The following is a 16,043-nucleotide window of genomic DNA, read 5'->3' as shown; positions in this document are numbered from 1 at the left end:
CAGGCATGTCAGTAGATGTTCCCATGATGGTAGCTCAGAATCTTCCATAGGTGAATAACTGATGTCTAAATTTAACGTTTCTCTTTGGTATATATTTTAAAAAGGATACTAGTCATATTTTTACATGCATACCGCTATAAAATGTGCAAAGCACATTTATATGTATCACTCCTTTATTAAACATTTATTGCATACTTATCATGTGTCAGAAACATCATTTCATCCTTTCATTTGACCCTCACCCTGCTCTGAGGAAGGTAGGACAGGTGTTACTATCTCAACTATGCAAATGAGAAAGCAGAAGCCCAGTGGCTGCCCAATGTCACATAGCTAGTTAAGTGGCAGGGCTGGGACTTAATCCAGACTTTTCACTGTAGTTTGATCAAATCTCCATTCAGTCATTTCTGCAAATGGTGGTCAAGGATAGTATCATATTGATTTGTTTAATATCAACTTATTAGCACAGGACCTGGCAGGTGGTAAGAGCTCAGTAAGCTTAGACATCCATTCACCACTGTGGTTTTTTAACTGCTAAGATTCTTTCAATGATATTTATCCATGAGTCTCATAACAGGAACATAGTGGAGCCTGGGCAGGTTCTGGAGCAGTTAGCATTTGGATCCAGGTATGCTCTCTTTGAGATCGTCTTGGGATGTCAGCTGTGGTCGGACTCTTCTGTGGAAATGGCTTTGTCTGCATCTGTCAGGGGATGCACTGGGGGCTAAAGTCATCAGCACTCTGCTGGATGTTGGGGGCAATAAAATAAAAAGAAAAGAAAAGATCTAGCCTTTGCCTTCAGGAAATTTACAGTATAGTCGGGAAATTATTCTGATTGACAAATCTTTATTAAGCACTTCCTGTGTGCCAGTCCTATACTAGATTTGAGGGGATTTAACAAAGAATAAGAACATGTGCTTTCTCTCATGGAGCTCATAAAACAGTAGAGATAAACACATGCTTCCAGTGGTAGTAGAAATGAGGCCGTGGGAACTGAGCTGCAATGACATAGAGCAAATAGACAAGATGGAAAGCTTCATCTATACCAAGCAGCCCCCGCACTCTTAGGAGAGCGCAGTGCTCATGGACTGGTATGGCCACTGAAGGCCTTTGGGGAGGGGGAATTCTAGCTGGGCTCTGAGGAATGATGCAAGAAAAGGTATCCCATGTGAGCACAGCATAAGCAGGCCTGGAGATTGTATTATGATGTGAGTGTCGAACATCGAGCAGCGATGCAATTAGAGTGGAGAGTGGAGCGGGGGGGTACCTCGTAGAGGAGTCTGAAGAAAGAAGACAGGCATCTTGGATGAAATGACATAGACATCAGGCAGAGGAATTTCTCTTGATTAAGAGGAAGAGAAATTCGTTGAAGGACTGGGAGAGACTAAATTCTTGGTTTGACTCTAGGATTAATGGTAACCACAAACCATACTCTTGGGGGGTACTCCCTGCCGGGGAGGGTTCAAGGTGAGAGTGCCTGGATCCGTGATATGCTTCATGTTACATCCTGAACTGGCTGAAGGCTGGACCGAGTTCCTGCCTTGCTTCCTGTGACAGCCATTTCCACCACCAGCTGAATCACTGTGTCAGGATGAGAGTAACTATTGTATTTTATAAGGAGAGCCAGCCACCCTCCATCCATACAGGGTGCAGATGAGAAAGATGGACCTAAGTCCTGGCAAGAAGTATTTGGGTTGAAGATAAGAAAGATTTGCTGAAATATCAGGATAGGTTCCTGAAGAAATCTGTGGAATATTCTCTCCTGAAGATCTTTAAGAACAAGATAGATGCACTTCAGTGGTCTGGAATGAGAAGTACTTATTACTAAGTTTCTCCACACCCTCACCATGAATGGTAAAAAGTCAACCTTTTATTCTTGTCTACCCTATCTGTGTCTCTGCTTTGCAGTTCCGTCGGCACCACAGAACCCCAGGATATTTGTATTACCAAGCGGAAAATACCGTAACCAGAATGAAGTTGTGGTGGAATTTCGATGGAATAAGCCCAAGCATGAAAATGGTGTGTTTACAAGATTTGAAATTTTCTACCAAATATCCAACCAGACAGACACAAATGAAACTTTCGAAGACTGGATCGCTATCAATGCAGCTCCCTCGGAGATGTCTTTTCAGCTTGAACGCATGAGTCCTGGGTACACTGTCGCCTTCCAGGTAAGAGTGAAAACAGACGAGGGTCTCAACGGTGCAAACAGAAGGTTGATTAAAGGACTAGGTTAAGAATTCAGCCACTGTGTCAATAATTTGAGGTCCACTGTGATCATGGAAGTCAAGTGGGTATCAAGGAATACAGAGGGGAGAGGGGACAGCTAAGGTAAAGGACATCTTGACAACTTCCTGGCTTTCAGACTCAGAACAGACCATTATTTTTTCCCGAGATCACTATAGGCCATGTACCACGGAGGATGCTTTTATATTCCTTATTTCATTTGATCCTCTTATGGTCAGTGAAGAAAGAGCCATGTCCCTGGGTGTATCAGTGAGTTACTAATGCTGCATGGCTAGGAAGTGGTGTGCTATAGTCCAACTCCTAGAGTCCTTTCCACCAGATCACATCACTATTGTGAATCCTCTGGATGCCCCAACTTGGAGCTACCAATGGAAATAAAAACTGAGGGGCCAGGTAGTTGACATCTCAAAGTTACTGTCTGGTAGCCGATAGAGGAGAAAGTGAGAGAGAATAGGAGTCAAGAATAAAACGCTACTGCCAGCCTATTTGTGCATTTTAACTTTGATGTGAAATAGCTTTCTACTTACGATAGACGGCTTGATGATTTTCATATCTTCATTAAATAGCAAGTTGGTGACAATGTTGTACACACTTAGAACTATTTTCCAACTCTTTTTGGGGAACATAAGGCTTTGGGGAATGTTTTAGAGATTTGAGCCTCCTAAGGATCTATTTTCTTTTTGTAAAATCCTAATTTAATAAATATTTTATTAATATATTAGGTTTACCTATATGAATCAAAAAAGTTGTATATATAAGTTAAAGATGATACACATTCCTATTTGTTAAGAATTATGTGTATTCTGATTAAATAAATATCTTGGTTAATTTTATCTGTCTATATGTACATAGAGTTTCAGATCTCAGTCACCACAGGACCATGCAAAGTGATATACATGGATATGCATGAGCTTCACTTAACATGGTCTTGTGCAAAAGTGAAGACATCTTGGTATATGTATGTACCATGATACACACACACACACACACACACCATATACAGATATTAGTATGTATGATATGGTAAAATATATTTAACACTAGAAGTATAATAAAAATAATCTAATGGTTTGTTGATCGAGAGGGCACTTGAGGATCTACCCTTTGGGTCCATCATTACGGATGTCAATTTTCTTTATAGGCTGTTGTACATATGCAAGGTTTGGAAATGGAAATAATTTATTACACAATAAAAGACATGTAATAAAAACTGTTTTTAAAAAGCTTTGGTACTAGGATGCAGGGCAGCACTGTGGGAAGAAAGTATATGACCCTCAGAAGACATGATTTTTATGCCGGTTTTTGCATGTGTCATTGTGGATGAGTTACTTATCTTTAATTGTGATTTTGTCCAGTTTCTGCTCTTAGTAGTCATGAGGATCAAAAGAGATAATGTATGTAAAAGTGGTTTGAGATGCACAACTTTTTTTCAAATATAAGTTTTAATGATTATTTTCCTTTTCTAAATCTCCTTTTTTAAAAGTATAGTAAATTTAGTTATTTAAAGCTTCCACTTGTTTATTTCACAGTAAGTGGAAGTTTACCATAATATGCATAGTTTTGTTTCTGTAAAATGTTCTACATAATTTAATTGTGAAAATAGCTAAAAACCTTTCTTAGAAATTCAAATCTTTTGCAGTGGAGATTTGTGCCATTATTTTGTACTCTTTTAGACAACAACAACAACAACAACAATAAAAAACAAACCACAAGCATGAATGTGAGGCAATATTTACCTCTTAGTGATTTGTTGCTTTATACTCAGATGGAAGTAACTGTTTGAAACTATTCAGTCAGAGAAAGACAAATTCTGTATGAATTCACTCATATGTGGAATTTAAGAACAAAACAGATTAACATACGGGAAGGGGGAAAAAAAGAGGGAGGCAAAACATAAGAGACTCTTATCTACAGAGGACAGACTGAGAGTTGCTGGAGGGGAGGTAGGTGGGGATGGGCTACATGCGTGATGGGTACAAAGGAGGACACTCGTGATAAACACCGGGTGTTGTATGTAAGTAATGGATCATTAAATTCTACTCCTGGAACTAATATTACACTGTATGTTAACTCACTGGAATTTAAATAAAAACTTGAAAAAAAGAAACTTCATAATCGATATCAGAATTGTGAAATGAAAGCTTCAATAATCTATCAGTCTCAGAATGTAATTATTTTCATCGAGGACACCATTGAATGCAATTTTTTTGGTATCCTTTTCTTTCTTTAGGTTCGAGTCTTCACATCCAAAGGACCTGGGCCATTTTCTGACATAGTAAAGTCCAAAACATCAGGTATTTGTTACCTAAAAAACATTCTTGACTGTTGGTATTCTCAGGGATATGAAGCTGTCTCTGAGCTGAAGTTCAAGTCAAATAATAAATTTTTATCATCACTGAACACACTTAAATAAACCTAAGCATAGGGCGCCTGGATAGTGTTGACTGAGACTGGAACAGTAGATGAACCCAGAGGAAACCTATGGATTTCAGAATAGCCTTCTAGTGAATCAGGGGATTTTGCCAAACCAAAGTTTTGTTTTGTTTTTTTTTTTCCCTTATACATATTATAAGTGTTTTGTTTCTTATTTTCAGAAATTAGCCCATTTCCATACCTCATAACTCTTTTTGACAGCAAGATAGTTCTATTAGATATGGATCAAAGTCAAATTGTTTGGACGTTCTCAACAGAAAGAGACATCAGTAGCGTGGGCTATACAGCTGATGATGGAATGGGCTATTATGCTCAAGGAGACTCACTCTGCCTTCTGAACATGCACAACAGGTCCACTTCTGAGGTATTTCACTATGTAAATATTCTGGAAGGAAGGATGTGGATAGTTTGCATATCACACTACCCTGTAATTAAAATGATTGGTCAGTGGTTGAGCCATTAAGATAAGAATGGTTGAAGAGGACAGATGTTGTATACTTATTTAGTCACAAATGAATAGAGATTAGATTTTGGGCAAATGTCATTCAGGACTAATTTAGTAAATAGTTATTTGGTATAAGGCACTGTGTTAGTTCTTGGGATAGAAGAAAAAAAAATCACAGTCCTTGAACAAACCCAGTTAGGTATTAGTCTAACACTAGGAAGACAGTCCTGTAGCTATTAAGGGGTGAGATTTGGGATCTGAAATTTAGAATTTAATTCTGGCTTCACCACTTACTAAATCTGACCCTCAAAAAGTTATTTAACTACTGATTATGTGGTATCTGGTCATAGGACTCCTGTGAAGATTAAATGAGATAATCTAGGTGAGGCACTGAACATGATGCCAGGAATGTGGTGGTATTCACTGAATAGAGCAGACAGACAGAAGACAGTATTGTGCTATGCTGAGGGCAGGATGTGGTGGTATCACAGAAAATGGGTGATCAATCCAGGTTGGAGTGGTGATGGTGGTGGTAGAATGGAAAGACATGTTAGGTTCAAAGAAGATGAGCCAGGTGAAAGTGGAAAAAGCTGAGGGGGTAGTAAGAGTAAAGACAGGGAAACGAGAGCCGTACCACATTTAGGAGACTATAAATAGAGTGAGCTTGGAATGGAGATGGGGGTGAGGATGAGAGACGGATAGGTGGTAAAGCTGGAGAAGTAGGCAGGAGCCTCAATATAATGGGCCTCCTTCACCATGCTAAGGTGTGGAATGCCAATCCTGAAGACCACATCAAGCCATTAAAGAAACTTAGTGGGTCATTCACATGATCAAGTTATGTTATAGAAAGACCTCTCTCTATAAGTGGTGTGAATTATGACTTAGAGAAGGTTAAGTCTTAGACAATTAGGAGGCTATCACAGAAACCCAGAGGAAATGTTAGGCAGGAAGTGAGAGGCAGTGAGATGAGAAAGGAGAGGACAAATCTGGGACATATTTAAAATGGGACTAATTCACGATGGGCAGTCATGATAGGAAGAAGTCAAGGATGAACCACATTTGTCAGGATTGCTCCTCAGGTGAGTGTTGGAAATCCATAAAAATATACCATGCAGGAGAAAAGGAGAAAAGAAGGTTTTGGGGGTGGAGTGATGAATTCTGTTTTCTGGGGTCATTCATATGGAGATGTTCAGTAGTCAGTTTGAATCAGTAACTCAATGAGGGATCTTGCTACTGTTCTTGTAGCATTGGTCTATGAATTATAGTTGAAGTCATGATAGTTGAAATTAACCAAGAGAAAGAATACAATGTGGGAAGAGGACCAGTGTTACAATGGTACACAGTCCAGAGCTATTGAGGTTTTGGATTACAAAGAAGTGCAGTAAATAAGTAATACGGTAGATTACAGAAAAGTCCTCAAATTAAAAAAAAAAAAATGACCACTGTCTCCTTGGCTGTGTTTTCTACCTATTGTTAAGATTTTCCGAGATACACTGGTTTTTGATATCACAATTATTACAATTGACTGGATTTCAAGGCATCTTTACTTTGTGCGAAAAGCATCACAAAATGGAATGCAAATATTTGATGTTGATCTTGAACACAAGGTGAAATACCCCAGAAAGCTGAAAATTTGCAATAGAAATTCAACAATAGTCTCTTTTTCAGTATATCCTCTTTTAAGGTATGTAAAGTATGAGTATCTGTTTCTGTTGTGATGAAATAGAGACATTTAATATAATATCTGGTTTAATATTAGAAGTCATCAATGGGAAAATAAGATACTTAGTGTTCTTGACTAGCTACATTAATTCATAGTAAGTAATTCTACACATAAATTATGAGCCCACAGCCACAAATTTGTAAATTTAATCCATACTGACAACTTGGCTAACCTAAAGTCATGGTAATTACCAACAGGAAACCAAAGCAGATTTTTATACCAGTGGATTTCCTAATATCCTCGGATGATAAGGATGAGAGGGGGACTGAGACAGTGGCAAGAGATGAATAGGAGATAGACAGGCTACATGTCAGGCCCAGTGAAAGCTATTCTGGGCTCATCCATCTTTAATTAATGTCCTTGTAAGATGAGTTTTAAGGCCTCCATTCAGCAACTGAATAGCAGTTTCTCAGGCTGAAAGATATATTTTGTTTGTGCCATAAGCATGGTTATAGTCTTGAAACTAGATGGTTAACCAGTATTGAGAAACAGAAACAAGCTTGAGAGGAGGGGGATGGAGATGGGCGTTGATGGAGAGCGTGCAAATATATGTCACATTTACAGCCATTAATGACTCATTGCATACAGCACCTCAAGGTCATTTTAGTCCAAGGCTTTAGTTGTAAACACAGTTATTGAGAAATCATGGGAAACTGCTACAAACTAGACTGCTTATGGCCACCTCCATCTCAGAAGGTTATTGGACACTTGGACATGTTCTCTCAAAGGCTGTATTTGTCTCTCCAGTCATTAGGAATGATTAATCCTCATTGGAACCTAACATTTACAATGATATGTTTTACTTATTAAGTTGGAGGGTCTTTTTTTTCCCCCTATAGTCGCCTGTATTGGACAGAAGTTTCAGACTTTGGCTCTCAGATGTTCTACTACAGTATTATCAACCAGACCTTGAGTCACATTCTTCCACCCATAGCTACAAACCATTCAAATGGAAGGAGTCAGTGTTTTTGTGGTGTTACTCAATTTGAGTTTAGTGGAACAATGACGATTGATACCTCTGACCCAAAGAAACCGCAGATATATTTTGTCAAAGGGCAAGAGATCTGGGCCATGGATCTGGAAGGATGTCGGTGCTGGCCAGTTATCATGGTGCCCACTCTGCTTGGTAAGACATCCATATGTGTACATAGATGCTCATCAGTAATGGCAGTCCCTCCTGTTCCATTAAAAAGAATATACTCAAAAGAATCTACACATGGTATTTGCTCTGGACCTTGCCAAATGTTCCTATAGAATTTAAGTCAAGTTGTTTCCAGGAAAATTGTATATAGACATTCACAAAATTTGTTGGATCCGTGGGTTTCTTTGTTGTTTTTGCTGTTATTTTATAATTAACAGTAGAGCTACAATTTATTGAGCTTAACTATATATTCTAAGCAAGCTACCAAATGTACTACCTCATTTAATTTTCAAAGCACCTTGATGAAGTAGATGCTAGTGTCCTCATTTTATGGATGAGGAAACTGAGGCTGAGAAAGATAAGGTACTTATCCAGAGGGCCATGATTAGTGGAGGAGTTGGGGTTTGAAGCTGGGCCTGACTATAGCATCCATGATCTTACTACCAGCACCTTACTTTGCTTCTGTTGTGATGGTCCCATTGACTCCATATTCAGCATGAGTTGGTCAATATTTGACAGGTCTATTTGTTGAAATGCACATGCCTGTGGAGGAAATACTTAAATGTCTGAAATGATTTGGAGGTCTTCTAATTAGGAGTAACTGCAATAGGACAAAAATGCACTCTAAATACCTACATGTATTCTTTTTAAAAAAAAAATCATTTTATTTATTTATTTGAGAGAGAGAGAGAGAATTTGCATGAGAGGGGAGGGGAGGGACAAAGGGGGAGGGGGAGGGACAAGCAGACTCTGCATCAGCCTGAAGTCCTACTCTGGGCTGGATCTCACGACCCTGAGATCATGACCTGAGCCGAAATCAAGAGTTGGACTCCTAACCAACTGAGCCGCCCAGGAGCCCCTACTCTCATATATTCTTTTCTTTTTTTTTTTTAAAGATTTATGTATTTGACACAGAGAGAGAGAGACAGCAGCGAGAGAGGGAACATAAGCAGGGGGAGCGGGAGAAGGAGAAGCAGGCTTCCCACTGAGCAGGGAGTCCGATGTGGGGCTTGATCCCAGAACTCTGGGATCATGACCCAAGCCAAAGGCAGACGCTTAACGAATGAGCCACCCAGGACCCCCTACTCTCATATATTCTTAAGAGTCTACTCCTCACTGTCCAATGTAGTAACCACCAGTCACATGTGATTTAAGTTCAAACTAACTAAAATTAACTGAAATTAAAAATTTAATTCTGTAGTCACATGAGCCACATTTTAAGTGCTTAAAAACCACATGGTTATTGTGTTGGGCAGCGTAGATATAAAATACTTCCATCATCACAAGTGCTATTGGACATTGCTGGTCTATATAGTAAAGTTTTGAAATTGCAAATGAGTGTGTATATATGTGTCTGTATTATAACTGCACATATGGTTTTGTTGACATGTTACCTAGAGCCTTTTAGAAACAATTCCAATATACTTTCAATGGGCTTTAGAAATAATGTTTTGAACTTCTCTTCTTAGGAGAATTACTTGTTTCTGTTCAATCTGTGACAAAGACTTTCCTTGATCAAACATTGGGCTCCTCTGAAACCTTTCCTCAACTAGGCCTTGACCTTGGTCTTCCAAGTCTGTCATTGCTGAGTCTAGTTTTAGCAAGAATCTTGCTAAATCAGTTTAGAGATAATCCCCACCCTTGGTATCTGATGAAGTTCTTCATCCCCCACCCTTGATGTTCTTGAATTGCCTTTAGCAAAAAAATCATAGTAAGCCTGTTTAGCAAGAATCTCCCTATCCTTGATGTCTCCTCTTAGTAATTTTCTGTCCATGCATCCCCTCACTCTGTTGGCTCCGCATCCCCAGCTGACTTTGTTGTATGTGAAGTTGAGCACATCTCTCTCCCCCACTGCAGTATTACAGTAGTCTTAAGTCTTCCTTACCATTTAAACAAGTGTCAGAATAATTTTTCTTTATCATCTGATACACAAGAATTATCTAGTGGGCCATTATCTTGTAGGTATAGAACTGGTTAGTCTTACAAGAATCCGTAATTGAAATTTATAACCCTAAAATTAGAATATCTAAATGACTTTAAAGATCCTTTAGCTGGTATGTTGTTGGAAGAAATCCCCTCTATGAAAACACCCTTGCTTGAACACCTGCTTATAAAAAAATCTTCTTTATAAGGAAGTGTTTAAATATTTTGCAACGATTCTAAATATTGGATTTTTCCCCCTATATTTCGCCAAAGTTTTCCCCCCATTTTTCCCATTCATTGGTCTGAGTTCTGACCTCTAACTTTATAAAGAAGAAATCAATCACTTTCTACACAATAACCATTCAGATATGTTGGGGCGACTGTCATAGCTCATTCTAAGTACTTCTATTGGAGGAAAAATTCATGTATCTGTAACTACTCCTCACATGATGTGGCTTCTAGATCATTCTTTGCCCTAGTAACCCTCCTGTGGTTTCACTCCAGCTGCTTGATATCCTCTTAAGTGTCACCCCCAAAAGCGACTCCCTGTACTCTCACTGTGATCTGGTTAGTGCAGGGAGCCTCTGACTTCCTCCGTCTTCTTTTATTGGAGGTAAATGTGGCCTCATGTCTTGAGGTTGCCTGCCATTTGAAAACCCCATAGGCTTTTTCATGGTAACTATTATTAAGCCAGATTTCTTTCATTTGTTATTTATAGAGTTGATTTTAAGCTTGAATTTAGGATGTCACATTTATTCCTATTAAATTTCAATCCGTTTCCTGATTTTGTTGTGATATTTTCAAGTTTTAAGTCAGTGATTGAACATACTAGTGTCAGTAGAATCAGGTATTCTGTACAAATTTGGTAAGTGTGTTTACTCTGCATCTATTCCTAATCATTGATAAAAAATAATTGAGCAAGACACTGAGCCCTGGGCCTATCTTCTAACACCTCTCTTCCAATAGGCCTTGCTTGAGGTGGAGTCACACAAGTTAAGTTGTAAATCTTGGCTCTGCCCTTTACTAATTTTGTGACCTTGAGGAGATTATTTAACTCCTCAAAGCCTCAGTTTCCACTTCTACAAAATGAGGCTAATAATAATAGTATTTACCTTATTGACTTAGGATGGAGCTAAAATGAGAAAATATCTATAAAATCTTCATGACATAAAATAAAGGTGGTATTTTTTTCCATATTGAAAATTTAGCTATTACAATACAGAAAAAGGATTTCACATATTGTGTAGAGTAGAAACATACACTATGTATTTTGTTCTTTGTGTTCTTTATTCTGCGTTTTTCACGAGCAGGAAAAACACTTGAAAGCTTAACCGTGGATGGGGAATTTCTATACTGGATCTCCTCGGCAAAGGACAGCACACAGATTTATCAAGCGAAGAAAAGCAATGGGGCCATTGTCTCTCTGGTGAAGGCTGAAAGGAGTAAGCGTATCTTGGCTTACAGTTCAGTTCTGCAGCCTTTTCCAGGTAATAAGATCACCCCCTTAATGAGCATGTTCTCCCAGTTTAGGGTCAGAAAAGTCTCAGAATGTCTCCTTCTCCAGGCTGTCCCCCCAAGCCCTTCGTTATGCTCAGCGTTACTCCAATCTGTCAGAATTGGTGCACACTGTGATTGCTGTTTGCCCTGGATCATAATTTATCTCCATGTGTATACAAGGCTCGGCTGTGGTAGACAACTTTAGACAGTGGAAACCCTTGTCTGTCATTCTCTCTGTCTGTCCTCTTTCTGTTCTCATTCCCATAATTTCTCTTCTTTCTGTCTTTTCTCCTCTGACAACATTTTAGACCTCCCAGTCCATCAAAAAGCACCGCATTAAATTTCAGGTCTTTTTCAGAGTAAAGTGCTGTATTTATGGTAGTAATTTGTGTATCAACCATTTATCATGTGTACATGTGTGCTAGCATTTTTATTAAGTTCCTATCTTTTTTGGTAATGTGTCACTCATTACATTTTTTACTGTCGTGCCTCTAACTCTGTCTCCCCCATAAACCCTGTGGATTTTATTATGCTGTTTTGTATAATGCAGTGACTTTTAGGGATGTCTGTATGGCACTATGTATGTATGGCAGAACTAGCTATGTGATTCATTTTTCACTTTGAGAAATTTAAGAAATTTAGTAAGTCCGTGCAACATCTGTTTGAAATTGAACACGCACATATGCGCATACATCCTTAAAAATAAAAGCCCTAAACCTAGCATGAGTTTTTGTAACTGGAATTAATTTAAAAGATATGATTAATATAATGCTGTCATTACTTTCTTCGAAGTAAAAAAAGGGTCAACTTGATTTTGCTGCTATGTACATTATTCAGTGTTCTTTAGCTCCACCTGCTGGAGATTTTGAGCACTGATCAGTTACCTTGCTCCTTTTTTCTGAGGCATTTAAGGACTTCAAAATGTATGGGAAAAAAACCCCAAAAAACCAAAAAACCAAAACCAAGAAACAACCTTGTCTTCCTTTCCTGAAAAACATATCCAACACTTCATTATATCATACCTTGTCAGCTAAATAAAAAAAAAAAAAGACGTTATTATCCTTGATGTTAAATAAACCTGCTGTTCCTCTTTTATACAGATACGTGCATATTTTTAATTTTTTCTTATTGTTTTAGATAAAGCATTACTGCATCTAGCTTCAGATATAGCAGAGCCAGTTATACTTAACACCACTAACACCAGCCTCACAATCAGATTACTGCCCACCAGGACCAACCTCTCGTGGCCCGACATCACCAGCCCTACTCCAACATACCTGGTTTATTACAAAGAAGTTAATGACAGGAAAACCAGCTCTGAGCTGAAATATAAAATGCTGGTAAGATTGGAGCTGGTGGTCTTTGTCTTTTCACAAGATACCTATATCACAAGATATAAAATTCTCATTCAGGGCGCCTGGGTGGCTCAGTGGGTTAAGCGTCTGCCTTCGGCTCAGGTCACGATCCCAGGGTCCTGGGATGGAGCCAGTCACTGGGCTCCCTGCTGAGCAGGGAGCCTGCTTCTGCTGCTCCCCCTGCTTGTGCTCTCTCTCTTGCTGTCCCTCTCTCTCTCAAATAACTAAATAAAATCTTAAAAAAATAAAATTCTCACTCGCAATGAAGTATTTTGTATATTCTGAAACATGCAACTGTGCAGACTTTTACAGCTTATTCATCTAAGCAGATGGTGTTCTAGTCTTGTCTGGGAATTAAGCTTCAGGGAAGTATATTAACTCTGACCAGTGGTGGATTGCCATAGTGACAGTTTCCTGAGTCCTCCCTCCCTGACTAATTATCCCTCCCTGACTATCCCCAGAAAGTGATAGAGATGTGTTTTTGTGGCCTATGCGGCAGATTGTAAGTTGAGGGATAAGAAATGATTAGACGGAAAGAACATGACTGTATACCCCTCCTCCATAGCACATATTTAATATAAAAATGGTATGTTCTATTTTTGTCTCTTATTTCCTGTATGCTGTGCAATGTGCTGTTATGTAGGGACTATGTCTGAGTTTATTTGTCATTGTGTTCTTAACACCTAGTGTAATAGTTGGCTTTGTAGAGGCTTTCACTCGATAGTTCTTGAATGGATGAATTAGTTGGCACAATTCATTCTCTCACTGGCACTCGTGCCTGTTTCAGTTGTCCTTGTGATGGAGTCATATGCATCCAATATTTTCCTCTATGCTTGTTATTTAACCAAGTCAAAAGGTGAAATTGACCATCATCTGTTGGAAGTTAAGCACTATATACTTTTCCAGAAAGGACACATGATTCTTGTTATTTCCTTTATTTTGTCTATTTTAACCTTTCTTTACACATTTCAATGTATCAGAGACAGCTGGGATCATTTGGCTGAAAAAGATTGGGCCGCTGGTACCAAGAGTTCTGTTACTGCAGCTGATCGATCCTGGTGTCTTCACACTGATGAATATGTGTCCGAGGCAGTGGTTCTCCAGCCTGACTGCACATTGGGGTTTTAAAAATCTCTGGGCCCACACTTCACCTCCGACCAGTGCAATCAGAATTTCTGGGGGGTGGGACCCAGGCACAAGTGTTTTCTTAAGACTTTTCAGATGATTCCATAGTACAACCGAAGTTGAGAACCGTGGCTCTAAGGAAAGCATTTTTACTTTCTTAAGCGTTACCTCTAAGAATGATGAGAGATAATCCAGCTTCATCTTTCATCATATTCACTTAGGTTGGTCACATCTTTACCAGACCATCTTGCTGAATGTTTGTTGCAGTGCTGGAGAAATAATATCCTCTTCTGAGAACTAAGCTTCATACGTGAAATGAGCATGTTACAGAATTGACCAAGGGCTGCCCATCATTTTGTATTTATTCTTGGAGGTATTAGGCAACTCAGGTCTGGGCAGATTAGGGCGGTGAACATGATCGTTCTCATGATCCAATATCAAAAAATAAATTAACTTCAAAAAATCTTTTAATTATCTTCTCCCTTTGGTTAAATATTTCTCCTCCTTTGTACAAAAAAATAATCAGGTATTGATTTTTAAAAATTCATTACAGGAGTTTCAGGAGAGGATAGTCCTTATTGATGGTTTACAACCATTTTCAACATATGTGATACAGACAGCTGTAAAGAATTATTATTCAGACCCTGTGGAACGGTTACCTCTGGGAAAAAAGATCTGGGGAAAAACTAGAAGTGGAGGTGAGTTATGGGCTTGGGGCGGGTTTCTAGAGTGGCATTTCGTGATGTAGGTGACATATATATCTGTATTTGTTTTTTTAAATTTGGATGCTAAGTAATCTTGATTACGTGAGCTTTTTAAGCTTAATAAGAAAAATGTATTGTTGAAAATACCCTGATGACCTGATTTGTACTCTAACAACAGATGACTATTATCCCATCGGAATGAAAATCAACTAGAAGGTGAAACGTCAGAGTCAAACATACTGTTTGACCAAGAAACACATTCTCTGGTCTCACCACAGAGTGTCACCCTCTCCCCACGTAGTCACAGGTGTCTGTGCGTGCGGAGACAGAAGTCAGCCTCTTTGTGTGAATTTTACCAAGGCCACCACTGAGATTGAAAGTAAATAACATCATTGCCTGAAAGAAAATGGATCTAGACTCTAAAGAGACATTCTAAGTGGTGGTGGTGATTTTGAGGTGATGCCATTTCTTTCAGATGTCTTTGATGACATTCCCCAGTCGAATCTGAGTCAGTTTATTCATCCTCATTGGCCGTATCATTGAGCTGGAGTCAGAGAATGAGTTAGTCCTTAGGCAAAAATAAGCGAGAGCCTTTCAGGCAGCCCTTTAACTTTCTGTGTTACTGTGATATGAGAGACTGGTTTTCCTTTGGAACATGTGTCATTTGTTCTGCTCACATGATATGGTTATTCCGCAACCAAGACCCCGTTCCTTCTTCCATCGTTCAGTGCTGATGCAACATCCCTTATCATTTGTTGCTATTTGTTTCAGTGCCTGAGGCAGTTAGGCTCATTAACACAACTGTGCAGTCAGACACCAGCCTCCTTATATCCTGGAGAGAATCTCACAAGCCAAATGGACCTAAAGAGTCAGTCCGCTATCAGTTGGCAATCTCACATCTGGCTCTAATTCCAGAGACCCCTCTAAGACCAAGTGAATATCCAAATGGAAGACTCGCTGTCCATGTTACTAGACTGTCCGGTGGGAAACTGTATGTGTTAAAGGTACAGTGAGTGTCTTGGGCGCTTTTATTGCCGTTCTCAAGTGCAAGGCTCTGAAAAAGTTAAGCAATTGTTCTTTTTTACAAAAAGGTTCTGGCCTGCCATGCTGAGGAAATGTGGTGTGCTGAGAGTCATCCTGTCACTGTCAAAATGTTTGACACACCGGAGAAACCGTATGCCTTGGTTCCAGAGAACACTAGTTTGCAATTAGATTGGAAGGCTCCATCTGATGTTAACCTCACCAGATTTTGGTTTGAACTCCAGAAGGTAGATCTCACCATACACGTTTCATGCAAATCTGTGTTTTATGCTATGGGATAAATTAGAAGACCTTTTTCATATGTCTAGAGTTTTCTCCTGTATAAATCAACAATATATTTTACAACATTCATTGATTTAGGTTTGCCATATACAGAAGCTATCTAAACTCATTTCTTTTTTTTTTTTTTTTT

The 16,043-nt window shown here is 39.0% G+C and overlaps 1 protein-coding gene across 1 annotated transcript in view; it reads left to right on the top strand.

The window, feature by feature from the left end:
* ROS1 (ROS proto-oncogene 1, receptor tyrosine kinase) overlaps positions 1-16,043 on the top strand; it is a 102,438-nt gene that overhangs the window by 46,348 nt on the left and 40,047 nt on the right. Inside the window, exons 22-31 of the mRNA XM_081829369.1 lie at positions 1,906-2,168; positions 4,475-4,538; positions 4,839-5,041; positions 6,601-6,806; positions 7,685-7,971; positions 11,220-11,396; positions 12,544-12,746; positions 14,440-14,584; positions 15,362-15,594; positions 15,682-15,858. Coding sequence (XP_081685495.1) covers positions 1,906-2,168; positions 4,475-4,538; positions 4,839-5,041; positions 6,601-6,806; positions 7,685-7,971; positions 11,220-11,396; positions 12,544-12,746; positions 14,440-14,584; positions 15,362-15,594; positions 15,682-15,858 — 1,958 coding nt within the window. The remainder of the gene's footprint in view (positions 1-1,905; positions 2,169-4,474; positions 4,539-4,838; positions 5,042-6,600; positions 6,807-7,684; positions 7,972-11,219; positions 11,397-12,543; positions 12,747-14,439; positions 14,585-15,361; positions 15,595-15,681; positions 15,859-16,043) is intronic.

The sequence above is a fragment of the Leptonychotes weddellii genome, chromosome 8, assembly GCF_054177405.1.
Source record: "Leptonychotes weddellii isolate Sample4059 chromosome 8, ASM5417740v2, whole genome shotgun sequence".
NCBI classification, from domain to species: Eukaryota; Metazoa; Chordata; class Mammalia; order Carnivora; family Phocidae; genus Leptonychotes; species Leptonychotes weddellii.
Note: the sequence above shows the minus strand (reverse complement) of the source record. Positions and strands in the feature narration are given on the sequence as shown.